The following is a 25,456-nucleotide window of genomic DNA, read 5'->3' as shown; positions in this document are numbered from 1 at the left end:
ATTGCAGCATTCACCAAAACTTATAGCATTCATTACAAGCTTTAAAGCTGCAGAATCGGCACATGTAAATAACGATCGGTACTAATTTTGTAGCGCAAAATTTGTCCGTTTGGTCAATTTATCCAAAATCTTTTTGCTTGAAACAGGAGAAGCAGACATCTAATATGAATGCAGCAGGGATTGGCTTGTATATGTCTGGCATTTCCTGTTGTCAGGTTTTTACTCCCTTCATTTAAATTCGCTGTGAATTATGGCCGGGTGCAGAGGTCGGGAGCAGCAGACAGCCAGAAGGAGGGGACGAAGGTTAATGGCGAAATTTGTTCCCTGTTAAACTTCCTGGACCCCTGTTTTCAGTCGAATAGCGCAACCTGCTCCACTTCACCCAACACCAGTATTAGAAGACAGAGATATATGTCTTGTAAAGGCAATTTACCCCTTTCCCCTGCCTTGATTTACATTTTCATCCTGTCACATAAAATAAAGTACTAGACTTTTTTATGTGTGACGCCCATAGCAACATTGATACATTGATATTAATTGAAGATAAAGATAAAAATGTTGTTAATACGTCTAAAGGAAATCTGAGCACTCTATGTAGGTGGTATATTAAGCATGCTCGATGCTTTAAAATACTGTCTAGGTAGGAGATTTTCTTTTGGGGAAGTTTTTGTTTTAAAAAAGCTTATTGTGTTCGCCAGAGCTCATCCAATGCAAATTTAAAAGAAACATATGTGTAGACAGATTTAAAACTTTAAGGGTGTAGTTTAAAGTACTGCTTTGTGTTAAATATCTGATTTGGGTTAAATATTTCCAAGCACAATTGCATTTGCATGACTTTCTTACGTAGTATTTTTGTCTTCTTGTCAGTAGAAATATCTAAAAATTCTTAAATTAAGATGTTTTTTCTTGATGAGCAAAATGACCTAAGTAAGTCTAGTTTTAAGACAAATAATATACAATTTAAGTGAAACTGTCCTTAAAACAAGCAAAATTATCTGCCAATGGGGTGAGAAAAAAATTGTGAAATAAGATTTCTTTTTTCTTAAACACTTAATTCAAGTAAAATTTTCTGACTCCATTGGCAGATATTTTGCTTGTTTTAAGCACAAATTCAATTAAATTATATATTTTTTGTCTAAAAACTAGTATTATTTTCTTAGGTCATTTTGCTCATCAATAAAATGCATCTTAATTTAAGAATTTTTAGATATTTCTTCTGAAAACAAGACAAAAATACTAAGTAAGTCATTTTTTGCAGTGTGCCAATGGGGTGAGAAAAAAATCTAAAATTAAGTTTTCTTTTTTTCTTGCACACTTAATTTAAAGGGGACATATTATGAAAATCTGACTTTTTCCATGTTTAAGTGCTATAATTGTGTCCCCAGTGCTTTTATCAACCTAGAAAATGTTAAAAAGATCAACCCAATAACTTAGTTTTGGTAAACCATTTTCTGCAAGCATGTGAAAAAATAGGTCATTGTAATTTGGCCCTTATTGTGATGTCAGAATAAGGTAATACCGCCCCCTTTATCTGCACTATCCAACCACAGCACAACCATTTAGTATGAGAGAAAGAGAGAGATAAAATATTTGACAGCACAATAGAGTTTCAATTGCAACAAACCACCATCATTGTGATCAGTGGTTGCACTTCATCCACTCATTTGCATTTTAAATGACACACCCAAAACGGCACACTTTTGCTCAGACCTATTTTAGACTTAGTTTACATCTTAAAAAAAATCTCATAATATGTCCCCTTTAAGCAAAATTTTCTCACCCCATTTTCAGATAATTTTCTTGTTTCAAGCACAAATTCACTTAAATTGTATAGTTTTTGTCTAAAAGCTAGACTTGTATTCTTAGGTCATTTTTCTGATCTAGAAAATACATCTTGATTTAAGAATTTGTAGATATTTTTACTGAAAACCAAAATATATTAATATATAATATATTTAATTTGTTCTTGTTTTAAGTACAAATTAGATATATTTAAATATATTATTAAATATAATTAAATATATTATATATTAAATTAAAATGTATTTTCTTAATAAGCAAAATGACCCAGGAAAACAAGTCTAGTTTTTAGACTAAAAATATAAAATTTAAGCAAATTTGTGCATAAAACAAGCAAAAAAAAAACTGCCAATGGAATAAGAAATATTTTATTGAATTAAGTGTTTATGAAAAAAGTAAACATATTTCAAGAAAAAAATTCTTATTCCATTGGAATTTTTTGCTTGTTTTAAGCACTAATTTACTTACATTTTTTTGTCTAAAAACTAGACTTATTTTCCTACCCTGCAAAAAGTGATTTTTTAAGAAAAAAAAAAAAAAACGTTTTGTGCATAAAACAAGCAAAAAATTCTGCCAATGGGGTAAGCAAAAAAAATATTGAGAATTTTTCTTAAACACAAAATTCAAGAAAAATTCAAGAAAAATTAGCTTACCCCATTGGCAATTTTTTTGCTTGTTTTATGCACAAAATCGCTTTAATTTTATATTTTTGGTCTAAAAACTAGACTTATTTTCTTGGGTTGTTTGGCTAATCAAGAAAAAGCATCTTAATTTAAGAATTTTTAGATATTTATATTGAAAACAAGACAAAAACACTAAGTAAGAAAGTCATTTTTTGCAGTGAATGAATGTTAAAGACAAAAGTGGCAATGGAGCAAAAAAGTTAAGTGCTTATAAAGCTTTTAAAGGTCTAACTTTCTATCAAAATGAAGGTCTTCATGAAGCTTCGACGTTTGCTGTAATTATAAGGAAAATAAAGCTTGGTTAGGGTCATTAACTGCTTGAAATGGGCTGCTTTTTATTAAAGTATCCTATTCAGGGTACATCTCTATGAACTTTAAATAACCCCATTACCTAAAACCAAACCGGGACCCACAAACTCCCATTCAGTTTGTTCTTGTCTGGTAGTCAAACCGAACTCCTTTGTCACATCTCTACCCCAAATCCCTTTAGTAACTATATGCTTATGATGATAACGTGCCGTATCGCTGTTCAATGCGCCAAGTCTCCAGTGTGGTGTTATGAGGACGTGATCTGATTTAAAATGCCAGTTTCCACTCACTTCCATGCGGTTCCTGAGCAGATTAATTTTAGGGTCACAGACGGAGGGCCGGTAAAACCTCGTGCCGTGATGCTACAGAATGCACGCGCCCACATCGACACAGTTTCGTTCCCACGAGAGCATATGAATGTGATGATTACGGCTAACAGCTGTGACGCTGTTTTAAAGCTTGTTTTAACAACAGGGTGATGCTGTTACATACAGCGGTCATGGCAGCAGTCAGTATCATTTCTTTGTATTTTTTAAATATATTATCTTCCATTTTTATTTAAAATTGAAAAATGCAATAAACCAAACTTGAACTTGAATTGGCTGCTGGAGCACCACGTATCCAAGCATCATCTGTGTTTCTTTGGCTCAAGAAAAGGTGCCATTATATAGGCATAAATGAATAATAAGAATTGTGTACATGGTAATAACATATTGTGAGCATCAAACATGATTGTTTCCTCCTCATGTAAACCTCATGCATGCAAAAGACCGCTGGAAAACAGACCAATCTCAACATAACACCAACTGTGATGTCACAGTCGAGATGTACGTCCCCAACATTAAATTACACAATAAATTAAGTACAAAGTTGTTACAATGCTAAAAACAAAGTTGTGATTGCTGAGTTAGCGCTATATGCTAATTAATGCTATATGCTAACATTTAGGCAGAAGTTCTACTATTGACGTTACAGTAATTTTTTTATTTATTTTGTGCATAAAACAAGCAAAAAAATCTGCCAATGGGGCAAGCAAATTTTTCTTGAATTTTTCTTGATTTTAGTGTTTAAGAAAAATGTTCAAGATTTTTTTTGCTTACCCCATTGGCAGATTTTTGGCTTGATATTTTTGGTCTAAAAACTAGACTTATTTTCTTTGGTTGTGTTGCTCATCAAGACAAAGCATTTTAATTTAAGAATTTTTAGATATTTTGATAAAAACAAGACAAAAATACTAAGTAAAATTTTTCTTGAAAATCTTCTTTTTTGCAGTGTGCCACTCAGAAACGTCCATTAACAATCTCCAAACAATTGATTATTCCTCAAAATCTGTATCTTCATCTGTTACAGTCTCAAACATAAGATCTGTTTACACAAACACAGAGCTCCTGAAGGAGCTGCTCTGAGAAACAGCCAATCAGAGCAGAGCTCAACATTATTATTCATGACCCTTCCAAATAAGGTAATAATAGACCATTTCAATCTAGGGACAAATCCTAGGGTTGTATATAGACAAGAAAAACTGACTCTGAATAATTTTTGCACTTAATAAAGCTACAAACCTACTGTGTAGATATCAGAGAACAATTTAACAGATTATTACAATGCATTCTTTGGCACCTTTAATACAGCATTGCGTTAACAGTGTATACTTCATGGGTTCGATCCCCAGCGAACACACATACTGATAAAAATGTATAGCTTGTATTGTATTATAAGTTGTTTTGGATAAAAGCTTCTGGCTGTTTTTAAATGCTACATTTTATTGCATTGTGTTTTGTAAATTGTATATCAGTTTTTTAATTGTATTATGAGTTTTTAAACATTTTAATTGTTTTATGTTGTCAAGGATCTTCAAACAATAACATGGTCATTGTGGTCATATCATTGATATGACATTTGACATTTGCATGATACATTTATGGCATACATAACATTTTTCAAATGAATATTCAGCAAAAATAATAATATTGTGATATTATTTATGTGATAGAAAATGAATTGTGTTTTTGATCATATTTGCCTTTTTTAATATAGAGAGTGTACAGTAGCTCCTAATAGGATCTTGCTTTAGTGTTTCATATATCACATCACTTGCGGTGCATCGTAGATCAGCCATGAACAATTGTGTACCATATTTCAAAGCCTTTGTATGTAAATTCATGCACACTGAGTCTTGGGAACCATTGTTAGTGTTACACAACATGTGAAATACAATGTGCTTTAGTAGGTAAGTAATGTGATTTGGGAACCCCTTTCCAATTGTGTTTCTTGGTTGTGTGTCAAGCATATATTACCCAAGATGCAGGTTTCTTTCCTTCTGAGCAAAGCTTCAGGCTGTTTGGCGCTGATAATGGGCCGTAATTATGGCAGGACATGTAGAGTTTAAACAAAAAGACTCTCACAGATTACAGCAACACAATCTTCGGGCTAATTAGAGCTATTCATTTAAACAGTTTACTTTAAACTCAAAGCAGCGTGGAGAGGTCACTAAACACTAAACTATTCTTACCGTATAGCCAGCACACAAAAAATGCTTGACTTAACCCATGGTCTGGTATAATATGGACAAACCCAATTTCTGGGTTAAACAAACCTATAAAATGTATAGATTTGACCCAACCATGGTTTGAAAGAATCCAGCATAGGTTATAGAGATATGGACTTAGTTATAGGCTTATATTAGTGTTTTAAAGGAAACTAATAACTAAACAGATTTTGTATACACATTGAGCTGATCATGATTTTTGTGGTTCTTTGTCCTGTGCAAATTTGTAAAATTATGTATTTTCTGTGTTTGATGTGTAAATGACCAGCATCCCACTACAAAACAAGGCACATGTAAGGCGAAACCTGAGCTGTATTGTCCTGTATATAGAGATCAAAACATCACTTGGGGATTGGCGTTTTGACTGGCCAATTTTGCCATCCAGTCAAGTCTTCTCGTATACAAAGTATTTCTGTTTCTTCTATAGCTCCTCAAATGCTAAGCCCAACTGGAATTTTTTTATTTAATCATGCATTTGTTTTCATAAAATGGCACTTTGGCGACACACATGATGCTTTGCGAGTGAGGTACCAATCACGGTTAAATCGCCTCGTTTGATAGGTTGACGCGGGAAGCTTTCCAAAACCCCCGAGTGAGAGGATTAGACAAATGCTGCTCACTTCTGTGAATGGCGATATGCTGGAGTTTTCGGAGAGCTGGGAGGACGTTTTCATACTGTATGTTTAGTGTTGTGCTAGCGCTGGAGGCTAATCCCAACTTTGAGATCTGTCAGAAGTAGCTTTCACAAACTGTACAGTAAATACTTTAGATTGCTCCCAGCAGACAGTCCACATGTTCTTGCCAAGTGTGTTTTTTGTTTTATTTTGCCATTTGTTCACTCTAGTAAGAGGTCCATGGGATTTTTACCTAATTTTTTATTGCCACACGGTCACGCAACAGGTCACATTGGGGAATTTGTGGTTGTAGGAGCTGTGGTATTGACTGCTCCCTTTCGAGGATGTTTTTATTGTTTGGAGGTTGCACTTTTTGTCAAAACAGCACTGAATTGTTGGAAGTTTTGGTTATGGGTGTTGTTGGCTAAAACCAGCATTAATATTACTTTTGCATCAGTAAAAGTCTATGAATATTTATTTTTAAGCGTTCATTAAGTTTAATGTTGCCAAATACTTAGAAAGCACTCTTACAACTTTTTCCTTTCCTCTTGCTCTTCAAAACAATTCTAATAAGCCCATTCGGCACCTATCTGACTTAGGTGGGACTTAGGTCCCACTATCAATTTAAGTCCAAGCGACCGCATTTTATTGTCCGTCAGTCTGATTGCGTACATCGACAGGACACCTCACCTTTAGCTGTTTAATATTTGTATATTTGCTGCTTTTGTCTATTATGTTTCTTGACCCACTAATGTAGAAAAACAGTAGATGATACTTTTCACATTTTGTATTTTTTATCTTATTTTTATGTAAAAAGTATCTCTTTTGACACCAACTTTGGCGAGTGAGTGGCTTTCCTCTACTAAGGTTTCTTACAATGATCAACTCTCGCCCACAGATGATGGCCCATACTCCAAAGGGAACAAGGACTCAACAGGGCCCGACAACTCGCTCATACCCAGAAGACAAAGCATCCCAGGTACGCCCAAATCCATCTCTATTCCTCTGTTTGCACCCACATGGGTACTCCCACCCACCGTAGGGCAAGTTGGCCTCTATATAATTCTTTTGATATCAGGGATTGTGTCTTTTTCCACTGGGGATATTTGAGTTCTTCGTGCCACATTAGCTCAGATGACTATTTGAGATTGGAGCCATTGGGGGTTTGAGAGTGTTGCTAACAGATTTCTCCAGATGTTCCTGCGGTTCTTGAAAGGCATTTGTCTGAATCAGTTTGCTAGCTGGAAGCATCGCTGATCCAAGACCTCTTTCTTCTATGAAAGTAATTGGATTAGCTCAGTCAACTGGAAGTAATACTTTTGAAAAGTTTATCAAATAAATTTAGCTTTAAAGCAGAACCGAAATGTTTAAAAAAAGATCATTTTCTTTCGCCAGAAATGCGGTGTTAAGATCTTTACATAATGTTTCTCTATATCTTAAAATCTTTTAAATTAAAGGCTTGTGATGTGACCATCAGTGCTGACTTCTGTCTCTTGTTTGTGTGTGTGGTTGGGTGTGCATGTGTCCATTGTGTTTCCGGGCAGAAGAGCTGCGTGGGGTCACCCTGGTTGAGCTGATTAAGAAAGAGGGAAGCACTTTGGGTCTTACGATCTCAGGCGGGACGGACAAGGACGGCAAACCCCGCGTCTCCAACCTGCGACCTGCTGGACTTGCTGCTAGGTGAGGGCTTGATCGGACATCCTAGATAAAACCTTGAATTCATGCAAGAATAGTTCATACAATAAAGGCTAAATTACAGTCTGTATTTTACCAGGGTCCGCGTACAGTGCACGTGACGCAATTTCCGTCATCAGAAGAGGGCGCACGTATTGTAAGCGCACCGCCAGATTTTTGAAACCCTGCATACATTGTAGGCATAGGTCGCGCCTAAAGCCTACCTAAGAATGTAGTATGTAGCCCAGGAGAGGCACTGCATTTTGTCGCAATGCGCATGCGTTGAACGTATGTGTACACTTACAATTCAATTAGACTATACTTTGCAAGGCTGTATTTGACCGTGCGCATTCATTCACCTATACGTAGAAAACAGACTTTACTCCGGGCTTCACACACAAACTCACAGCAAAACACCAATGTCGCCGTTGTCCACTGCCCCAAGGGTTGAATAATATACATATTGACATCAGCCAATCACAGGATGACTATAATCACCTGATATTGCTATGAAACAGAGCAAAAAAAAGTGTAGAGCTGGATAAGTTTAAAAAGCAGTAATTTGTAGTCAACGACAGTTTACACAATGCTATAGCTCCCCTTGTGGAAACAATGAGAATGCAACAAATTTGCAATGTGTTATAAATTGCTTAACATTTCGGTATAAAATCAAGTGAAAAGCAACATTAAGGCACTTGACTAGAAAACATTTTAGGTCCTTAAAGACGATGTGAATTTGATAAATCGTCTTATATTTTTGGGGTGATATATGTGTCATTATACATAATTTTTCATCTCCTAATTGCATATGAGCTTGTGTTTAAACGTTTAGCTCCGGTTTGGATTCATTTCGCTCATTCAAAAGTGGAAAAAGTGAAAGGTTTTTCATCTTATACCGTTCTGTCTTTCCTCGCGGCTGAATTTTTTTGAAAGCTTCTGGGTTGGTGACAGATTTTTGTCAGGCATCATTGTGCTAACTCATGTTGGCCTGGAGGACAAAGAGAATGACTAGCATTCATTTGTCTAATTAGCATCTAAATGAGCATATTTATACTGCCGGTGGAGTGTTCAGCTACAGATAAAGAGTTCTTGCTTTGCGTTTACGTTCCACTCGAAGGCTAATTACGTTTTTGGTTTCGATCGTTGATGGGTGATTTCTCCGGACCATCAGAAATTGTCTCATTAATTCGTTCCGTGTTAAATGTTGAATGCCAGGATGCCCGCAAACTGTTAACATATCAAAAGAGAACGAGAAAAGCTACATTAACCTTTACATTGTTAAACAAAAACGTAGTGTAGCGACACGCATCCAAATATTGACTGTAATAACAGTACAAAACCTGTACAATTTGTACAATTATACTGTTTTAGTTGATTTTATAGTAATAATAATTTGGGATTTGAACCAACCTCCTACCCTACAAATTAAGAGTCTATAAGCGACTCATCCTGCATTGTGACTGGCAAGATACTTACAGGTTGTTTAGGAGAAATACTGCAACCATGCTAGATCTTACAGAAGAAAAGCAATCTATATAAAACCCCTTCAAGACATACACATTGTAAAGTACCAGCGGGGGCACTTCATTGTGTGCATTTAATCTCAGGAGCGATCAACTCAACGTGGGCGACTACATCAAGTCAGTGAACGGCATTAATCTGACCAAACTGCGTCACGACGAGATCATAAGTCTTCTGAAGAATGTCGGCGAACGCGTTGTGCTGGAAGTGGAGTATGAACTGCCGTCAGCTGGTAGGAAGTTGAGTATTCTGACTTTTGCCTGTTTGTGGCATGTCCTGCCAATCAAAACCAAGTCTGAACCAATCACGTGCCTCGATTCATACGTGATTACATGAGTCTTTTTTTCTTACAGTACGAAGCAACAGTGTATAGAAGCACACAATATTGCATGATGCAAATGTTTCAGTGCATGGTTGCTAGTGAATGCATGGCTGATCATAAGATGTTTCTATTCAATATCAGTTTAAACACCTAATTTTTACATCACCAAGACCTTTCGCATTTTAAAGACCCCACAAAATGATTCAAGTGGGACCGTTTTCTGTCTTTCTGTGTTTCTGAAACAGGACGTTTAGGCTTGTAAAAAATAACAGGTTTTGATTTACATCACAGCAGTGAACCATGAAAAAGGCAGATTTCAGAAATTTAATGTCGTTGTTGAATTTTATTATATATTTTATCACCCATCCCACTTTTACGGCATTGGCTTCAGCAATTTCAAAAAAACATTTCAGTCAAGCACTAATTACTATACAGTGGCCTCACCAAGTATTTTGGTACATAAACCAAATTTGTATTAACATCATTGCATTAGATATCAAACCAAGCAGCATATTTCATTTTTTTTAAACATTTTTGGACACTGTCTCAACCATAGTGCATCCATGTCCATTGTTATTGTGATGAACTCCCTGCTGAAAAAAAACAGCATAGACCAGCATAATTCCCATCAAAGAGTTAAAACTGCATCAATATCAATATGAAACATATAAACAGCCTGAGATGTCGAGGTTATTGTCTGTCATTGGTCAGTTTGGCAGCGTGGTGTTATATATTGATCGTTGTCCGTTTATCATGTGCATGGCAGATGAATGGTGTGTTTATGAGCTCTGCGTTTCTGCCTGACCTTCTGTTTGTTCAGTTTATTTATCCGATTGTCCGCCTGCTCTGGCCGTTCGCCCAGTAAAAGGTGTTGATTTAAAGACGCTGTCTCCTCTCTCCTGCATCTGCTCGTAGCACCAGACAGTACCTCAGGTGTTATCTCCAAGACAATCGACATCTGTTTGCAGAAAGAGGGAAACAGCTTCGGCTTCGTTATGAGAGGTGGGTTTGGATTTTATCTCTTTGGTTATCCCTGTGGCTTTTATATATGAAATCCCCTGATGGATTTTGTTGATGCTACACATATTTTGCTGCTATAGTCATTATTAAATGATACAGAGTCTAATTTGTGTTCATAACACAGGGGGCTCCCACGAGGACTGGCTCAAAACTAGACCCTTGGTGGTGACGCACGTTCGACCAGGAGGCCCTGCCGACAGGTAATGCACAACCCAGGTGTAAATGCATATTCTTTGATCTTTGAAGATTTGGAACATTTGAAAGAATTGGCATCTTGTGATATTACATCCTGTTTTTGGTTTCTGGTCCATGTGCGTTCACATATCAGTCAATCCGCACCAGAGTTCGTTTGAAAGCGGATCAAGACCCACCTTCTCAGCGGGCTCGGTTTGCATGTTTAGTTCGCACCAAAGTTTGGGCGACAGCATCACATTTACTCAAAAGAACTGCACCAACTGAGCAATCGCACCAGAGTTCGTTTTAATCAAACCAAACATGTCAAGTATGAACAAGCCCTAAATTACAAAGGAATCAAAGTAGTTGAAGACTTCAGTGAGTTGCTCCCATTGAAGGGACCAGGAAGACAAACCTGCTTATATTATGTTACATATTAAGTGACAGAGCTGCAGTTCAGTGTTCAAACATACATTCACTTCCCAAAATTGGCAATAGGTTTCCTGGGGTATCTGGTACCATCATTTCAACAACAAGTCGTCCAATTCCCATATATTGTGGGTAGGTGGCAATGTACCAAGTCAAACCACTAATGTTTAATTTGGCTCATATCAGGTAAATATGGAGCATTTTTAGAAATTCATCATCATGTTCTCCGAGCCACTCCTTGATGATTATGGCAGTGTGCTGTTGGCATATTATCCTGTATCATCACTGGTCACAGTTGTCATGAATGTGTGCACTTGGTCCACAACGATGTTCAGATACCCTGCAGCTGTCAGTCCCAATAAAAAGTCACCCAAACTGTGTTTGTCCAACAGTTCATTCAGGTGCCATCGCCTCTGTCGGTAATCGACGTATCTGTGCTCGACCATCAATGTGATGCACCAGAAATCTTAAGTTGTCAGATGAGGCCAAACATCCACGTCCCAATTACTGATCTTGGGCCCATTTCATGCATTGTTGGCGATGGTGTGCAGTTGGCATAGGGACTTGGCTGGGTCATCTTCTATGCAGTCCCATAATCAAAAGGTTGTGATGATCTGTGTGCTGTGACACATTGCCCTGGTCACAAAAACATTTTTAAAACCTCTCCACCACATTTAACCTAATATACACATTAGTGTTCCTCCAAAGTGTTTTTGCAAAGTGCATGTTTAAATGACATCAATGAAGATAAAGTGAGATGAAAGTGTGGATGTGCAGAAATGACACGCCATCCATTTTTTTCTCAATAGTAAGGACAACATTCCCAGCTGTAATGTACATACTGGTGATCATGTTTGCATGTGTTTTTATACAGAGAAGGGACACTTAAAGTGGGTGATCGGATCTTGAGTGTGGACGGCGTGTCATTACACAATGCCAGTCACAGCGATGCCCTCACCGTACTGACCCAGTGTGGCCAAGAAGCCCTGTTTCAGATCGAGTATGACGTCTCCATCATGGGTGAGTCTGGAGACTACTACTCTGTAGATCCATCCCATGAACTGGGGTTTTCCAGTAATTATGTGCTCTGTGTTATATTAAATGCAAAAACTGGTTGGTATATATATATATATATATATATATATATATATATATATATATATATATATATATATATATATATATATATATATATATATATATATATATCACAGTGGGCACACATTTACTGTCTTTGATTCTCCCTTTCATCTTCCCTTTAGACTCTGTGACAAACGCTTCAGGTCCTCTGCTGGTGGAGATCGCCAAATCACCCGGAGCGAGTCTGGGAATCACACTGACTTCTGCTATGCACAGGAATAAGCAGGCCATCGTCATCGAGAAGATCAAAGCTGCCAGTGTTGTGGACAGGTACATACTGTACTCAGCTTGCCTCATTCACAAAACATGGGCGTATTTTGGTAAATTGCGAGTAAAACTATTTTGACATAAATTTATTTAGTTTTTGAGTACTTGTACAGGTATGCAAAGTATGCGTAGTTATTATGATGCATGAATCTTTTAGTTGTATGTACGACTCATAAGATTATACTGAAATGCGTCTTATTCTTCTCGATACAACATTTTGTTAAAACAACATGGCATTGTATTTATGACAGAAACTACTAGAGTTAATATGAATTAAAGCAATAGTTCATCTTAAAATGAAATGTTTACCCCCAGGCCATCCAAGATGTAGGTGACTTTGTTTCGTCAGTAGAACACAAATGTAGATTTTTAGGACTTTTAACCATTTCAGTCATATAATGCAAGTGGATGGTAACAAAATCTGATAAAGAACATGCACAGACAAATCCAAATTAAACCCTGTGGTTTGTGACGACACATTGATGTCCTACATGAAACGATCTGTTTGTGCGAGAAACCGATGTGTGAACAGATAAATTTAAAACAAAACAGGAATACAAACATGGTTTATTTATAATTACAATTGAAATTGACATCATAAAACCATGGACCGTGTTTATCATTCAAGTACGTTTTGATGTGATGTTGTCACACGTTTATGACAGTTCTAGCAGTTCTCTCTGTGCACCTCAGGTCAGGAGCGTTACACGTGGGCGATCACATTCTGTCTATAGATGGGACCAGCACAGAGCACTGTTCAGTTCTGGAGGCGACACAGCTGCTGGCCAGCACCTCTGATCAGACCAAACTAGAGATCCTGCCTGCTCATCAAACCCGCCTGCCCGGAAAACCCCAGGACACTGGTGAGAGACAGGGGAATGGCATTTGGGGAAGTTTTCAGACATGGATTAGGTCTAGTCTAAGGCCTTGTCCACAGGGACACGGGTATTTTTATAACGCAAAATAAACGCAGTATCAGGTCACTGAAACCGAAAATTTTTGAAAACCCCTGCCAGGGTGAGGATTTTCAGAAACGCGGGTTGCAGTGTTGTCGTGCAGTAAAACTGGGGTTTTTCCTTCTGATTAAGGATTCTGATTGGCCAACGTGGCTTTACGATTAGGGTTATATCACCGCCTGCTGGTGTGGCATGCTCTTGATAGTGCGCAATAGCATGTTTTTGACCTCTCGTGTAGGCAGAGATTTCTTTTAAATTGAGCATGTATGGACGGGATTTTTTTATAAACCGCAGGAGGAAAAACTCAGGTTATAAAAATACCTGTGTCCATGTGGACTAGGCCTCAGATGATTGTAACAGGTTAAAATTGATCTTGGGTCAGACCTACTGTAAACTGTATGAATATATAGAAATGGTAGAAATGCTAATGGGTTAGGATTCTAGGTTGCTATACTGTCCCTTACGAAAATTGACCACGTGTTAATTTTCACAAGGGGTTATCCAGTTAAAACTGCTTTATTCTTAACCACTTGAGGGTTTATTGTTAATCAGCTGAAATTTTGATACATTTTAACCACTTGAGATGTTAACAAGTTGAAATTTTGCAGTACTGATAACCAGTTAAGACTATTGTTAACCAATTGAAATGTTTCTATATTGGTAAGCATTTGTGACTGCTATATTTTATCCAGTTGAGATCCTTCTATGTTCTCTAGCACTGAGACTCAGCTATATTGTTAACACATTGAGATTTTGCAATTATTAACCTGCTGAAACTGCTATGTTGTTAATGTGTTTAGAGTTTTCTATATTGTTAACCAGTTGAGATTCTGCAATCTTGTTAACCAGTTGATGCTCAGCTATTCTGTAAAGTTGAGATTTTGCCATTTTATTAACCAGTTGAAACAGTGATATATTTTTAAACAGTTTGATTATTCTATATTATTAACCAGTTGAGATTCTGCTATACTTTAATGTTAACTAGCTGAGACTCTGCAACATTGTAAACCAGTTGAGCTTTTGACACATTGTTAACCGGTTGAGATTCTGCTATACTTTAATGTTAACTAGCTGAGACGCTGTTACATTGTTAACCAGTTGAGATTCTGCCACATTGTTAACCAGTTAAGATTCTGCTATACATTAATGTTACTGTAACTAGCTGAGACTCTGCTACATTGTTAACCAGTTGAGATTTTGCAGTATTGTTAACCAGTTGAGATTCTACCATATTGTTAACTAGTTAAAAGTCTGCTATATTTAACCAGTTGAAATTCTGCTATCTGGTTAACCAGTTGATGCTCATTTATAGTGTTAAGTTGAGATTTTGCAATGTTATTAACCAGTTGAAACTTTAAAGGGTTAAGTTTAAGTAGTGTTATTCAACTATATTGTTAGCCAGCTGAAACTGTTTTATATTTGTTAAACAGTTTAGATTCTTCTATATTTTATTAACCAGTTGAGACTCTGCCAGATTGTTAACCAGTTGATAGTGTGCTATATTGTCAACCAGTTGAGATTCTGCTATACTTTAATGTTAACTAGCTGAGATTCTGCTACATTGTTAAAGAGGTGAGATTCTGTTAACTTGTCAACCAGTTGAGATTTTGCTATACTTTAATGTTAACTAGCTGAGATTCTGCTACATTGTTAAAGAGGTGAGATTCTGTTAACTTGTCAACCAGTTGAGATTTTGCTATACTTTAATGTTAACTAGCTGAGATTCTGCTACATTGTTAAAGAGGTGAGATTCTGTTAACTTGTCAACCAGTTGAGATTCTGCTATACTTTAATGTTAACTAGCTGAGATTCTGCTACATTGTTAACCAGTTGAGATTCTGCAATATTGTTAACAAGTTTAGATTCTGCTACCTGGTTAACCAGTTGAGATTCTGCCATATTATTAACCAGTTGAGATTCTGCCATATTATAAACCAGTTGAAAGTCTGCTACTGTATATTGTTAAACAGTTGAAAGTCTGCTATATTGTTGACCAGTTGAGATTCTGCCATATTGTTAACCAGTTGAAAGTCTGCCATATTATTAACCAGTTGAGATTATGCCATACCAGTTGAAAGTCTTCCATATTATTAACCAGTTGAAAGTCTGCTACTGTATAGTGCTATATTGTTAACCAGTTGAGATTCTGCCATATTGTTAACCAGTTGAAAGTCTGCTATATTGTTAAACCAGTTGGGATGCTGCTATAGTGTATAGTTAACTAACTGAGACTGCTACATTGTTAGACAGTTAAGATTCTGCTGTATTTTTAACTAGCCGAAATATTGTTAACAGTTTTACCTCTGCTATATTGTTAATCAGTTGAGATTCCTCTATTTTATGCCAGCTGAAAGTCTGATACATTGTTAACCATCTTTGCTACACAGCAAAATCACGGGTGTTAAGACCTGGTGATACCCATATATACATCAGTAGTGTACACTATGTACATTGTTAACCAGCTATGGTTCTGCTATATTTAAGTATACAACAGACTCTGATTATGGTAATTGTTGTGTCTTTTATTTGCGTTCCTGTTTGCTCAAAAGGAGGTCATAATATTCTCCTACTAATTAAGGAGATACAAACCTAACATGTGTCCTCTCTGAAGTGCCCAGCCGATGTTGAAATGAGGACAGGAAAAAACGGATGCCTAAGACTGCTCTGTCATCTCATTTAATTAGCTTCTCGTTGTGCTTGATGTCGCCCCATGAGTTTTAGACCGCAGGATGGATGTAATCATGGACCCGCTCACCCCAGAAACTAACAGACAGCGGCCAGATCTCAAACCAAGCCTGCATGCAGACCTCCATTAGTTATTTTCGGTCAGTTTGTATGCAAACTCTAGAGATGAACAGATGCCTAATGGTGGAGACTGCAGTGCTTTAAAACCCTGAGTTAGTGCACGCTATTAAATACGGCATGAGGTGCCGAGCTGTTCTTTGGGAATCGAATCAATAGCGAATTATAGCGGGGTGCACAAATGTATTCCATAATGGCACAGCTTGTGCAAACAGCGATCAGGCCAATACAAAGATGGAGGTCATTATAGCCACGCACTGTTAAAACTAGAAATGTGGCACTTTGTTAACATCAATATGACCTATGATTTCAATTTAGTCCAATTCTTGCACTGTACTAGTGGAAGACTTCACTAAAACTGCCACATTTAGTGGCTGATGCACAGCAATTGGTTGCTTACGATACAATTCGGATCAGATTTATGAAGCAAATATGTAAAGTTTGATGTTTTGACTCATTTAGTGCATCAGTAAAAAAAAGGAGGTATAAAATATTATTATACGTCTCTAAGAATCTGGTTGGCTGGTCTTAGCTGGTTTATGATGGAAGTAACCGGTTTAAGCTGGTCTTTTAGTTTGGTCAAGCTGATGGGTCAGCTGGTTTTAGCTGGTGTGTCAGCTGGTCCCAGAGCTTGACCAGATAAAATACTGTCCAAAACCCTGATAATGTATGTGGTTGACAAATATACGAAATCCTGGCCAGGACGCATCCCGGAAAAATGGCACGTATGGTCACCCTATATTATAATTAAATAAGATTTTTTGTTATTATTTTGTAAACACAACATTTATTAGCAAGTAAGCCAAAACTGACGCTAATCACAAGTGCTAGTAACCTGCTGGCGTGTGGTTTTGATAATAGTAGCCTAATATAGTAATCTCCTTACACAAATTAAGCTTCCCTCGCCACTGTCCGCGTGGGAGACGTTACGGTCATCATTCCTGGTGTTCTCAATTCCCACATCAACAGACAGAGTTGCGTTTAGCGACATTGCAGAGGAGCTTAGCATAAGCCACCAGGATGAGGGATTTAGCTCTCAAATTTTAGGAGATGCCTCATTGGCGCACAGACGAACCGATAGTCGTATTTAACCTGGCTTGTGAAAACCTGTCAAAAAGTGTCTCGTCTATGCCCATGTGACAGAAATACAAACATGATGCTAATGCAATGCTAATTCAAACTGCACTGCAGTGAGGTGACGGCTGTTTAGTAATGTACTGAAGATTAAAAAAGTGCCGTAGGTTTCATTAATACCACGTGTAACCACACACACACACATATATCTCACAATCCTCTTATGTAGAGACAGTGGAGGGTTAAGCTACATTACAAATGTCACATCATTTGGTTATGGCGTTTCAAAGCCATAATAAGCATCACCTCCATTTTTACTTAAAAAGTAAGCTTTAGGATGAAGTACCAAACTCTGTAGACATTCTGTAAATCAATCAAGAGTACACAAGTCAATATATTTCTTTTTTTTCAGAGTTTTTAGGGATATCTTTAAAGGAAAAAAAAAAACAGGTCTTGCTCTTACTAAATGCAAATTTGGCATTTAGGGACCTTATTTATAAAGCATGCGTACACACAGATTTGATCGTGAAGTGTGTCTACTCAAAAATCCACGACACAGTCCATATTTATAAAAACTAGCGCCACGTCAGGATCTGAGCAGACACTTTTGCTTGTCCAATTGCTGCAGGTTCTTGGAAATATAAGCCATTCTTGCTGTTTGAAAAGGGGTTAAACATTGCCAAGCGCTTTTTTATGTCTACGACATTAATTAGGCATCGTTCAAAGGCGGAGATCTGAAACTGCTCCAAGTTCATTTGCGATTTATAGATTTCACATCTGAAAGAAAAGGGTACACGCGTTTTCTGTGCATACGTTCATTTTATGAATCACACGTATGCATTTTTGATAAATTATTGTAAGATCAAATGTAGGATGGTTTCAACGCAGCATTTTTTTAATGAGGCCCCAGATCATTTACTCCTGCTAAAAGTAGGAGATAAAATTAACCTAAGCGGGTTGGCTGGCCTAGTTTTAGCAGGTTTAAGCCCGATAGTCATGCGTAAGCTCTACGCAGTAGGTTATCCGTAGCCTGTGCGTAGCTCTGCGTAGCCTGACGTGCAGCTCGCAAAATATTTAACAGCGGACCGCAAGCGCTGTGATTGGTCCACCAGAACCCCTCCCATTAGGTAAAAAAACTGCATCATAGGTATTTTCGTTTGCGACGGTGAAAACAAAGATGAGCCAAGCTGATGAGTGATTTAACTCAAACTGCAACAAAAGTCGCTGTTTGTTTACTTCCATCTTTGCTGGTCTTCTCAAAACATACAAAACAAGTTGCCGTTTCTTCTTCGTTTGTGGGTTAACATGCCAAGCTGCTTCTTCTTCTTTGACGTTTGCGCTGCTGCTGTGGTTACATGCGTGGTTACTGCCTACCAGCGGTCTGCGCGTGTGTTTGCACGTCGACGCAAAAGTATAAATGAAAACTGACGTGGAACCTACGCAGTCGTGGCTACGCCGTAGGACCTACGCACAACTATAACGAGCCCTTTAGGTGTTGGTTTTAGAGGGGATTTGGCCCTAGCTTGGCTGGTCTAAGCTTGTTTAAGATTCATAGTTACTCCCGCTGTTTATTTGCACTTCATTGAATTTCTTTACTTTAACTTTCAGAGCACTGGGCAGAAATCACATCGCATCAACACCCGCCGTGCACCTTCATGATGCTTGCTTTGTTTTAATTACCATGGTTTAAGGTGGCCCCTTCCAGCATGGCAAAGGGGAAGACACACAGTTAAATAGCAATGCACAAAGTAGTAGGACATGAATACATTAGCATGAAGTACATTAAAAACTTTTGGACCTTCAAGTTGCTTAAAGGGACACTTTTTTTGAAATTATACTCATTTTCCAGCTCCCCTAGAGTTTTGATTTTTACGTTTTGGAATCCATTCAGCTGATCTCCGGGTCTGGTGCTACCACTTTTAGCATAGCTTAGCACAATCCTTTGAATCTGATTAGACCATTAGCATCGCACTAAAAATAACCAAAGAGTTTGGATATTTTTTTCAATTTAAAACTTGACTCTCCTGTAGTTACATCGTGTACTAAGCCCGACAGAAAAGTAAAAGTTGTGATTTTTTAGTCAGATATGGCTAGGAACTAAACAGTCCCCTGCAATAGAAAGTAACCAAGGGGACTATTTTCGGGCAGTGCGTAATATCACTACGCCTGCTGCATCCATGTTACGGCAGCAAAGTCTTTGATTATTACACCAGAATGAGAGTATAGTTCCTAGCCATATCGGCCTAGAAAACCGCAGATTTTATTTTTTTCGTCTGTCTTAATACAGGATGTAACTACAGTATTGCCAAGTATTAAATAGGAAAAATATTGAAACTCTTTGGTTATTTTTTAGTGCGATGCTAATGGTCTAATCAGATGAATGAATTGTGCTAAGCTATGCTAACAGTGCTACCGCCAGACCCGGAGATCAGCTGAATGGATTCCAAAACTGTAAAAATCTAATGTTTAACTCTAGGGGAGCTGGAAAATGAGCATATTTTCAAAAAAAGTGGACCTTTAAGGTCAGCCAGATCAATAAAGTTAAAACATTTTCGAATGATATCTTCACACGTTGTCCTTTGAGGCTTAAATTACAAGACATGTGATTGATTGACAGGGACATTCTAATACTCAGTTACTCTATCACTTGTTTCAAGTGTCATTTTAAAATTCAATCCTTTCAGTACTTTCAGACCTACTGGCCTCAGTTGAGGATGAGCGCTGCGAGATACAGCATTTCTGCAAGCAAATGAAAAACAGCATGCGTGCACACAAAAGCACTCAATTATACGGCCCGCCTCTAGCACCGAGAACTTCATTAGCCTGCTTTCTAATGAGATTCCTCTTTGTTTTGCCTGCGCAATCATTTTCCCCAAACAGCATCACAGACGGATGTAATCCCTCAAATGTGACTTCGGCAGACCCTTGACATATGAATTATTCCAGTGTTCAAATGAGTATTAATGAGGCACTATCGAAAAAGCCTTGCTGTGTTCTTACAGTACATGTCGCATATGAACAGAAACATTACACTAAGTTGATTTGAGTTTTCAGATCTGTCATAATCCAAATTTTCAACTCATACGTACCTCCGCCCACATTTCTGCATTACTTAAAATATTTTGCTTCAGGTGTACTGTATATCGCTGCATCATTCGTGGAATGTCCACTACAGGTTTTGTGCATTTTGATGCGGGTTTTTAAAAGTTACGAAGCGGGCACATTACGTCGATAAGGTACTTTAAGTACCCAGACAGCAGACGACTCCGGTGCGGATCTAGATTTGTGTCGTTTGGGACTTATTTATACTCATATGCACAATGAAATAATATCAGAAACATGCCTTGTTTGCTTGCATAACCTGTGTAATTGAGCAGCTAAATAATAACTCAAGTAGTCATTTAGTAATTTAACTTTTTCTGTGTGTTTGGCAGTTAAAATCCTGAAAAGCGACCACCCTCACTGCTGGGACCCCTGTGTGAATTATTGCCAGTCTCAACACCCTGCTCACTGTAAAACAGGAACGTGGACCTCTGGTTCCAGTAACCCATCCAGCTCTCAGGATTACTGTAAATGTAACTACATGCATCACATTATCTTTTAATTAAATCAACACTTTAATGTGTCTCATCTGTGCTCGCTTTATACCAATTTGTAAGCCACTTTAAAAGCCTTTGCTAAATAATTAATATTTAAAGGGCACCTATTGTGCAAAATCCACTTTTACAAGGTGATTGGACATAATGTGTGTTGGCAGTGTGTGTACATAACCACCATACAATGAAAAAATCCACCCGGTCCTTGTTTTTAAATCCCTATTAAACCAAATCAGTCATTAGACATGCCGTTTTGATTCTCTTATTAATGTGAGGTCACACTGACAAAGCCCCGCCCACTTACAGTTCTGCATTACCATAGTTTACACGCTCAGCAAGTTGTACTCTGTCCACTAGATACTATTGTCTCAGACTGTTTTAATCAGCTCATTTGCATTTAAAGGTACAGACATTAAAAGCGTTTTTGCTCCCACCCAAATAGGGAATTTTGGACATGACATCATAAAGATCTGTGGTGTATTTTGAGCTGAAACTTCACAAACACATTCTGGGAACACCTGAGACTTATATTACATCTTGTAAAATGGCCATAATAGGTGCCATTTAAATGTAAATAAATTTGCTTTTGTAGCATTAAAGGTCCAGTGTGGGTTATTTAACAGCATCTAGGGGTAAAACTGCAAATTACAACCAACCTTCATTTTAAAACGCAAAGAGAATTTACAATAGCTGCCATAGGACAAACATGTCATTGTCTGAGACAACGTAGGGACGAAATGCACACTGTAAAACAGTTTTTTGACCGTTTAGGGCTACTGTAGAAACATGACGGCGACTTCCATGTAAGGATACCCACCGTGTATTTAGATAAAAATGGCTCATTCTGAGCTCATAAAAACAATACAGTTCGTTGTGTAAGGTCTTTATACACCACTGATAATATAGTTATGTATAGAGATTTTTTCAAAAAGTTCCACATTGCACCTTTAACTCATTCCCCGCCAGCCATTTTCTTTTTGAAAAGTTGCAGACCAGCATTTGCACAAAAGTTTCATAGAATCCCTTCTTCTAAAATATATAAACATACAAATAAATAAAAAAATAGATCAGACCTTATGCTTTCAAACAAACAAAACGGGGAAAAAAAAAGTTTCATCCTATCTATATTTTTTTCTGCTTATAAACTTTTAAATATGAAAAAAAATAAGAAGAATATTTTAGCAAAAAGTTGAAATAATTGCATTTTTGTTTAGGAATTTTTTTAGAGATCAGATTCAGAATTATTATCAAAACATACACAAAGTTTAAAATTAGTAAATAACATTTTTGCTTCAGTGTTTTCATAAATTGGGTAATTGCACGGATTATCCATCTAGTGGATAATCACGGTATTGCAGATTAACATAAAAAAATCTTTAGAAACATGTTTTTTATGCAAATGTTTTCTCTTAATTGACGAGATATAAAGAGTTAAAGATACAAATAATACAGTAATAATAATGAAACCTTCGGAAACCAGTATCTCATTTCATTCGAATTGCATTAATCCGGAACATTGCTTTTAACCCAGACATGTACTTCCCAGCAGTTTCTTTACCCCCAAATGCGATGTAACGTCCCCTCCCTTAACAAAAACTTAGAGAAGTGGAACCGATTAAAAAAGGCTAGCAAGGGAACTGTTGGAGACGGACCATTAACCTGCAGTGAACTTGACTGAAGCCTTTTTCATCTCTTAGCTTTTATTTTGTAATGTGGTTACACTCTCTCTTTCTCTCTTTATTCTCCCCAGCGGTAGTGTGCACTAACTTCTCTCCGGGCTCCACCACCACATCAGGCATGACCAGTCAGGGATCCAACACGCTGCCCCGTACTGCCCCTCCCATGAGCCCACGAAACTCAATGCTCAAAAGGAGGCAGAGGAAGAAAGAGAGCAAGAGCTCGTGTAGGTGACTGTTTCTTTGTGTGTTTGAGCATTACTGTATGACATCATCTGGGGCTTTACATTTCATGGTCATTATGAGCTCATTAGAGGGCCATTTGTATGAAATCATTATGACCTCTTAAAGGGTTAAATGCTTATAATGTCTTATGAGCTCATTAGAGGGCTATTCGCATGAAATCATTGACCTCTTAAAGGGTTAAACGCTTATAATGTCTTATGAGCTCATTAGAGGGCTATTTGCATGAAATCATTATGACCTCTTGAAGGGTTAAACATTCCCAATGTCATTATGAGCTCATTAGAGGGCTATACAGCACATAATGAAGTGAAAATGACCTCATACTGTACATTGCTTTATCATTGTCGTGTCAAGTCCTCACTGAAATATTAAAATATTATTGGAATACCAGATGGACATATTGCACATTTCAAAAATAATAACAAAACATTTCCCTTGTATCTTTAAACATTTTACATAAATGGCACAGGTGAAATAAGAGGTTTAAGAGGAATAATTGACTCCGGTCCTTTGAATTATTTGAAATTCGCTTCGCGTTGTGCCGCATTGCACCGCATTGCAATTCAATTGCCCGTCGTCAATAATTCCTTACATGTTTTGGATTTCAGGTAATCTCCTGGCTTTCTATGCCATTTTACACCTTGTTATTTTCATGTTCCCTGTGTCATTTCACTTTATTTATTATGACTCAACTTGTATACTTAAATTTTCTGATTTCTTTGTATGAATTCAATGTTTGGCCTGATGGTTACATCTGGTGTAAATTTTGTGTCAATAGCCCACTTAAAAAAATCCAATTACTGATAAAAAATGCTGATGTGTCAAATATGTATGTACATTAAGCACATTCATATGACAATATGTCTGTGTTCAGCTGTATCTTTAGCTTCAAGTTCTGTGGGTCCCGGAGGTCAGATAGTGCACACAGAGTCCAGTGAGATCACACTGAGAGGAGACCCTCTAAATGGCTTTGGGGTACAGCTACAAGGTGGGATATTCGCAACGGAGACCCTCTCTGCCCCTCCTCTTATCCGCTTCATAGAGCCCGACAGCTCAGCCGAAAGGTAAAGTCTTACAGTCGGGACTAAACCATACACACAAACGCATGCTGTTACGGCAATCACCTAATACCTTACACTGTCAAAAATAAAGGTACAAAAGTTGTCACTGGGGCAGTACCCTTTAAAAATTGTCCTAATATGTTCCATTTAGGTACAAATATGTATCTTTGAACTATTAATATGTACTTTGAAGGACTAATATGCACTATTTGGGTACAAAGGTGTACCTTTTTGAAAAGGTACTGTCCCAGTGACTTTTGTACCTTTATTTCTGAGAGTGTAGCAACCACCTTGAAATGCCTTAGTGACAACCTGGAACACCGTAATGGACACTTAGCAATGTCCTAGTAACCATGCAGAACGTCCAAAAAGCTTAGTAATCACATAACAATGTCCAAACCACCAATGACATCATGTGGCATAAGACCAGACATCCCACCACTCCCAGACTTTTTTCTTACTTTGAATTCATTTTGACTGGCAGGTGTGGACTGCTCCAGGTTGGTGATCGAGTTTTATCCATTAATGGAATTCCTACAGAAGATGGAACGCTGGAAGAAGCCAATCAGCTGCTTCGAGATGCTGCTCTGGCCAATAAAGTCGCACTAGAGATTGAGTTTGATGTGGCAGGTCAGTTACCAAAAGTTATTCAATCACACATTTCTATCTTTTTACTTGGGTGGGGGTACGATTGTGCGATTGTTTCCCGGACAGGGTTTAGATTAATCCAGGACTAGGTCTTAGTTACACTCACGTAAAGGATTATTAGGAACACCATACTAATACTGTGTTTGATTCCCCTCAGAACTGCCTTAATTCTATGTGGCATTGATTCAAGAAGGTGCTGAAAGCATTCTTTAGAAATGTTGGCCCATATTGATAGGATAGCATCTTGCAGCTGATGGAGATTTGTGGGATGCACATCCAGGACACGAAGCTCCCGTTCCACCACATCCCAAAGATGCTCTATTGGGTTGAGATCTGGTGACTGTGGGGGCCATTTTAGTACAGTGAACTCATTCTCATGTTCAAGAAACCAATTTAAAATGATTCGAGCTTTGTGACATGGTGCATTATCCTGCTGGAAGTAGCCATCAGAGGATGAGTACATGGTGGTCATAAAGGGATGGACATGGTTAGAAACAATGCTCAGGTAGGCCGTGGCATTTAAATGATGCCCAATTGGCCCTAAGGGGCCTAAAGTGTACCAAGAAAACACCTCCCACACCATTACACCATTGCATTAATGAGAAATTGAACAGGTGTTCCTAATAATCCTTTAGGTGAGTGTATGTTAAGATATGTCAGTGCAAGGTGTTTTTAAATTAAGGCAGCTCAAACATGCATTTTAGTCTGGGATTAGGATAAGACCTGTCCCTAATATTGTTTTTTTTTCTTAATACAGAGTCAGTTGTGCCTAGCAGTGGAACTTTCCATGTGAAACTGCAGAAGAAGAGAGGAGTTGAACTGGGCATCACTATCAGTGGTATGATGACAAACTTCTGCTTTTATATCAGTTCTTCTTATGACATCTGTGGAGGTTA

The 25,456-nt window shown here is 37.7% G+C and overlaps 1 protein-coding gene across 8 annotated transcripts in view; it reads left to right on the top strand.

The window, feature by feature from the left end:
- LOC141348976 (glutamate receptor-interacting protein 2-like) overlaps positions 1-25,456 on the top strand; it is a 187,059-nt gene that overhangs the window by 137,642 nt on the left and 23,961 nt on the right. For 4 of the 8 annotated variants that reach the window (XM_073865566.1, XM_073865569.1, XM_073865568.1 and 1 more), the window contains exons 2-14: positions 6,853-6,933; positions 7,499-7,634; positions 9,236-9,381; positions 10,387-10,473; positions 10,616-10,691; positions 11,969-12,114; positions 12,357-12,504; positions 13,195-13,364; positions 20,768-20,908; positions 22,680-22,832; positions 23,726-23,915; positions 24,397-24,542; positions 25,318-25,398. In XM_073865566.1, coding sequence (XP_073721667.1) covers positions 6,853-6,933; positions 7,499-7,634; positions 9,236-9,381; positions 10,387-10,473; positions 10,616-10,691; positions 11,969-12,114; positions 12,357-12,504; positions 13,195-13,364; positions 20,768-20,908; positions 22,680-22,832; positions 23,726-23,915; positions 24,397-24,542; positions 25,318-25,398 — 1,701 coding nt within the window. The remainder of the gene's footprint in view (positions 1-6,852; positions 6,934-7,498; positions 7,635-9,235; positions 9,382-10,386; positions 10,474-10,615; positions 10,692-11,968; positions 12,115-12,356; positions 12,505-13,194; positions 13,365-20,767; positions 20,909-22,679; positions 22,833-23,725; positions 23,916-24,396; positions 24,543-25,317; positions 25,399-25,456) is intronic. The other 4 variants (XM_073865571.1, XM_073865567.1, XM_073865570.1 and 1 more) reach the window with 1 other exon arrangement.

This window comes from Misgurnus anguillicaudatus, unplaced genomic scaffold (assembly GCF_027580225.2).
Source record: "Misgurnus anguillicaudatus unplaced genomic scaffold, ASM2758022v2 HiC_scaffold_32, whole genome shotgun sequence".
NCBI lineage: Eukaryota > Metazoa > Chordata > Actinopteri > Cypriniformes > Cobitidae > Misgurnus > Misgurnus anguillicaudatus.
This window is presented reverse-complemented; position numbering and strand designations above follow the sequence as displayed.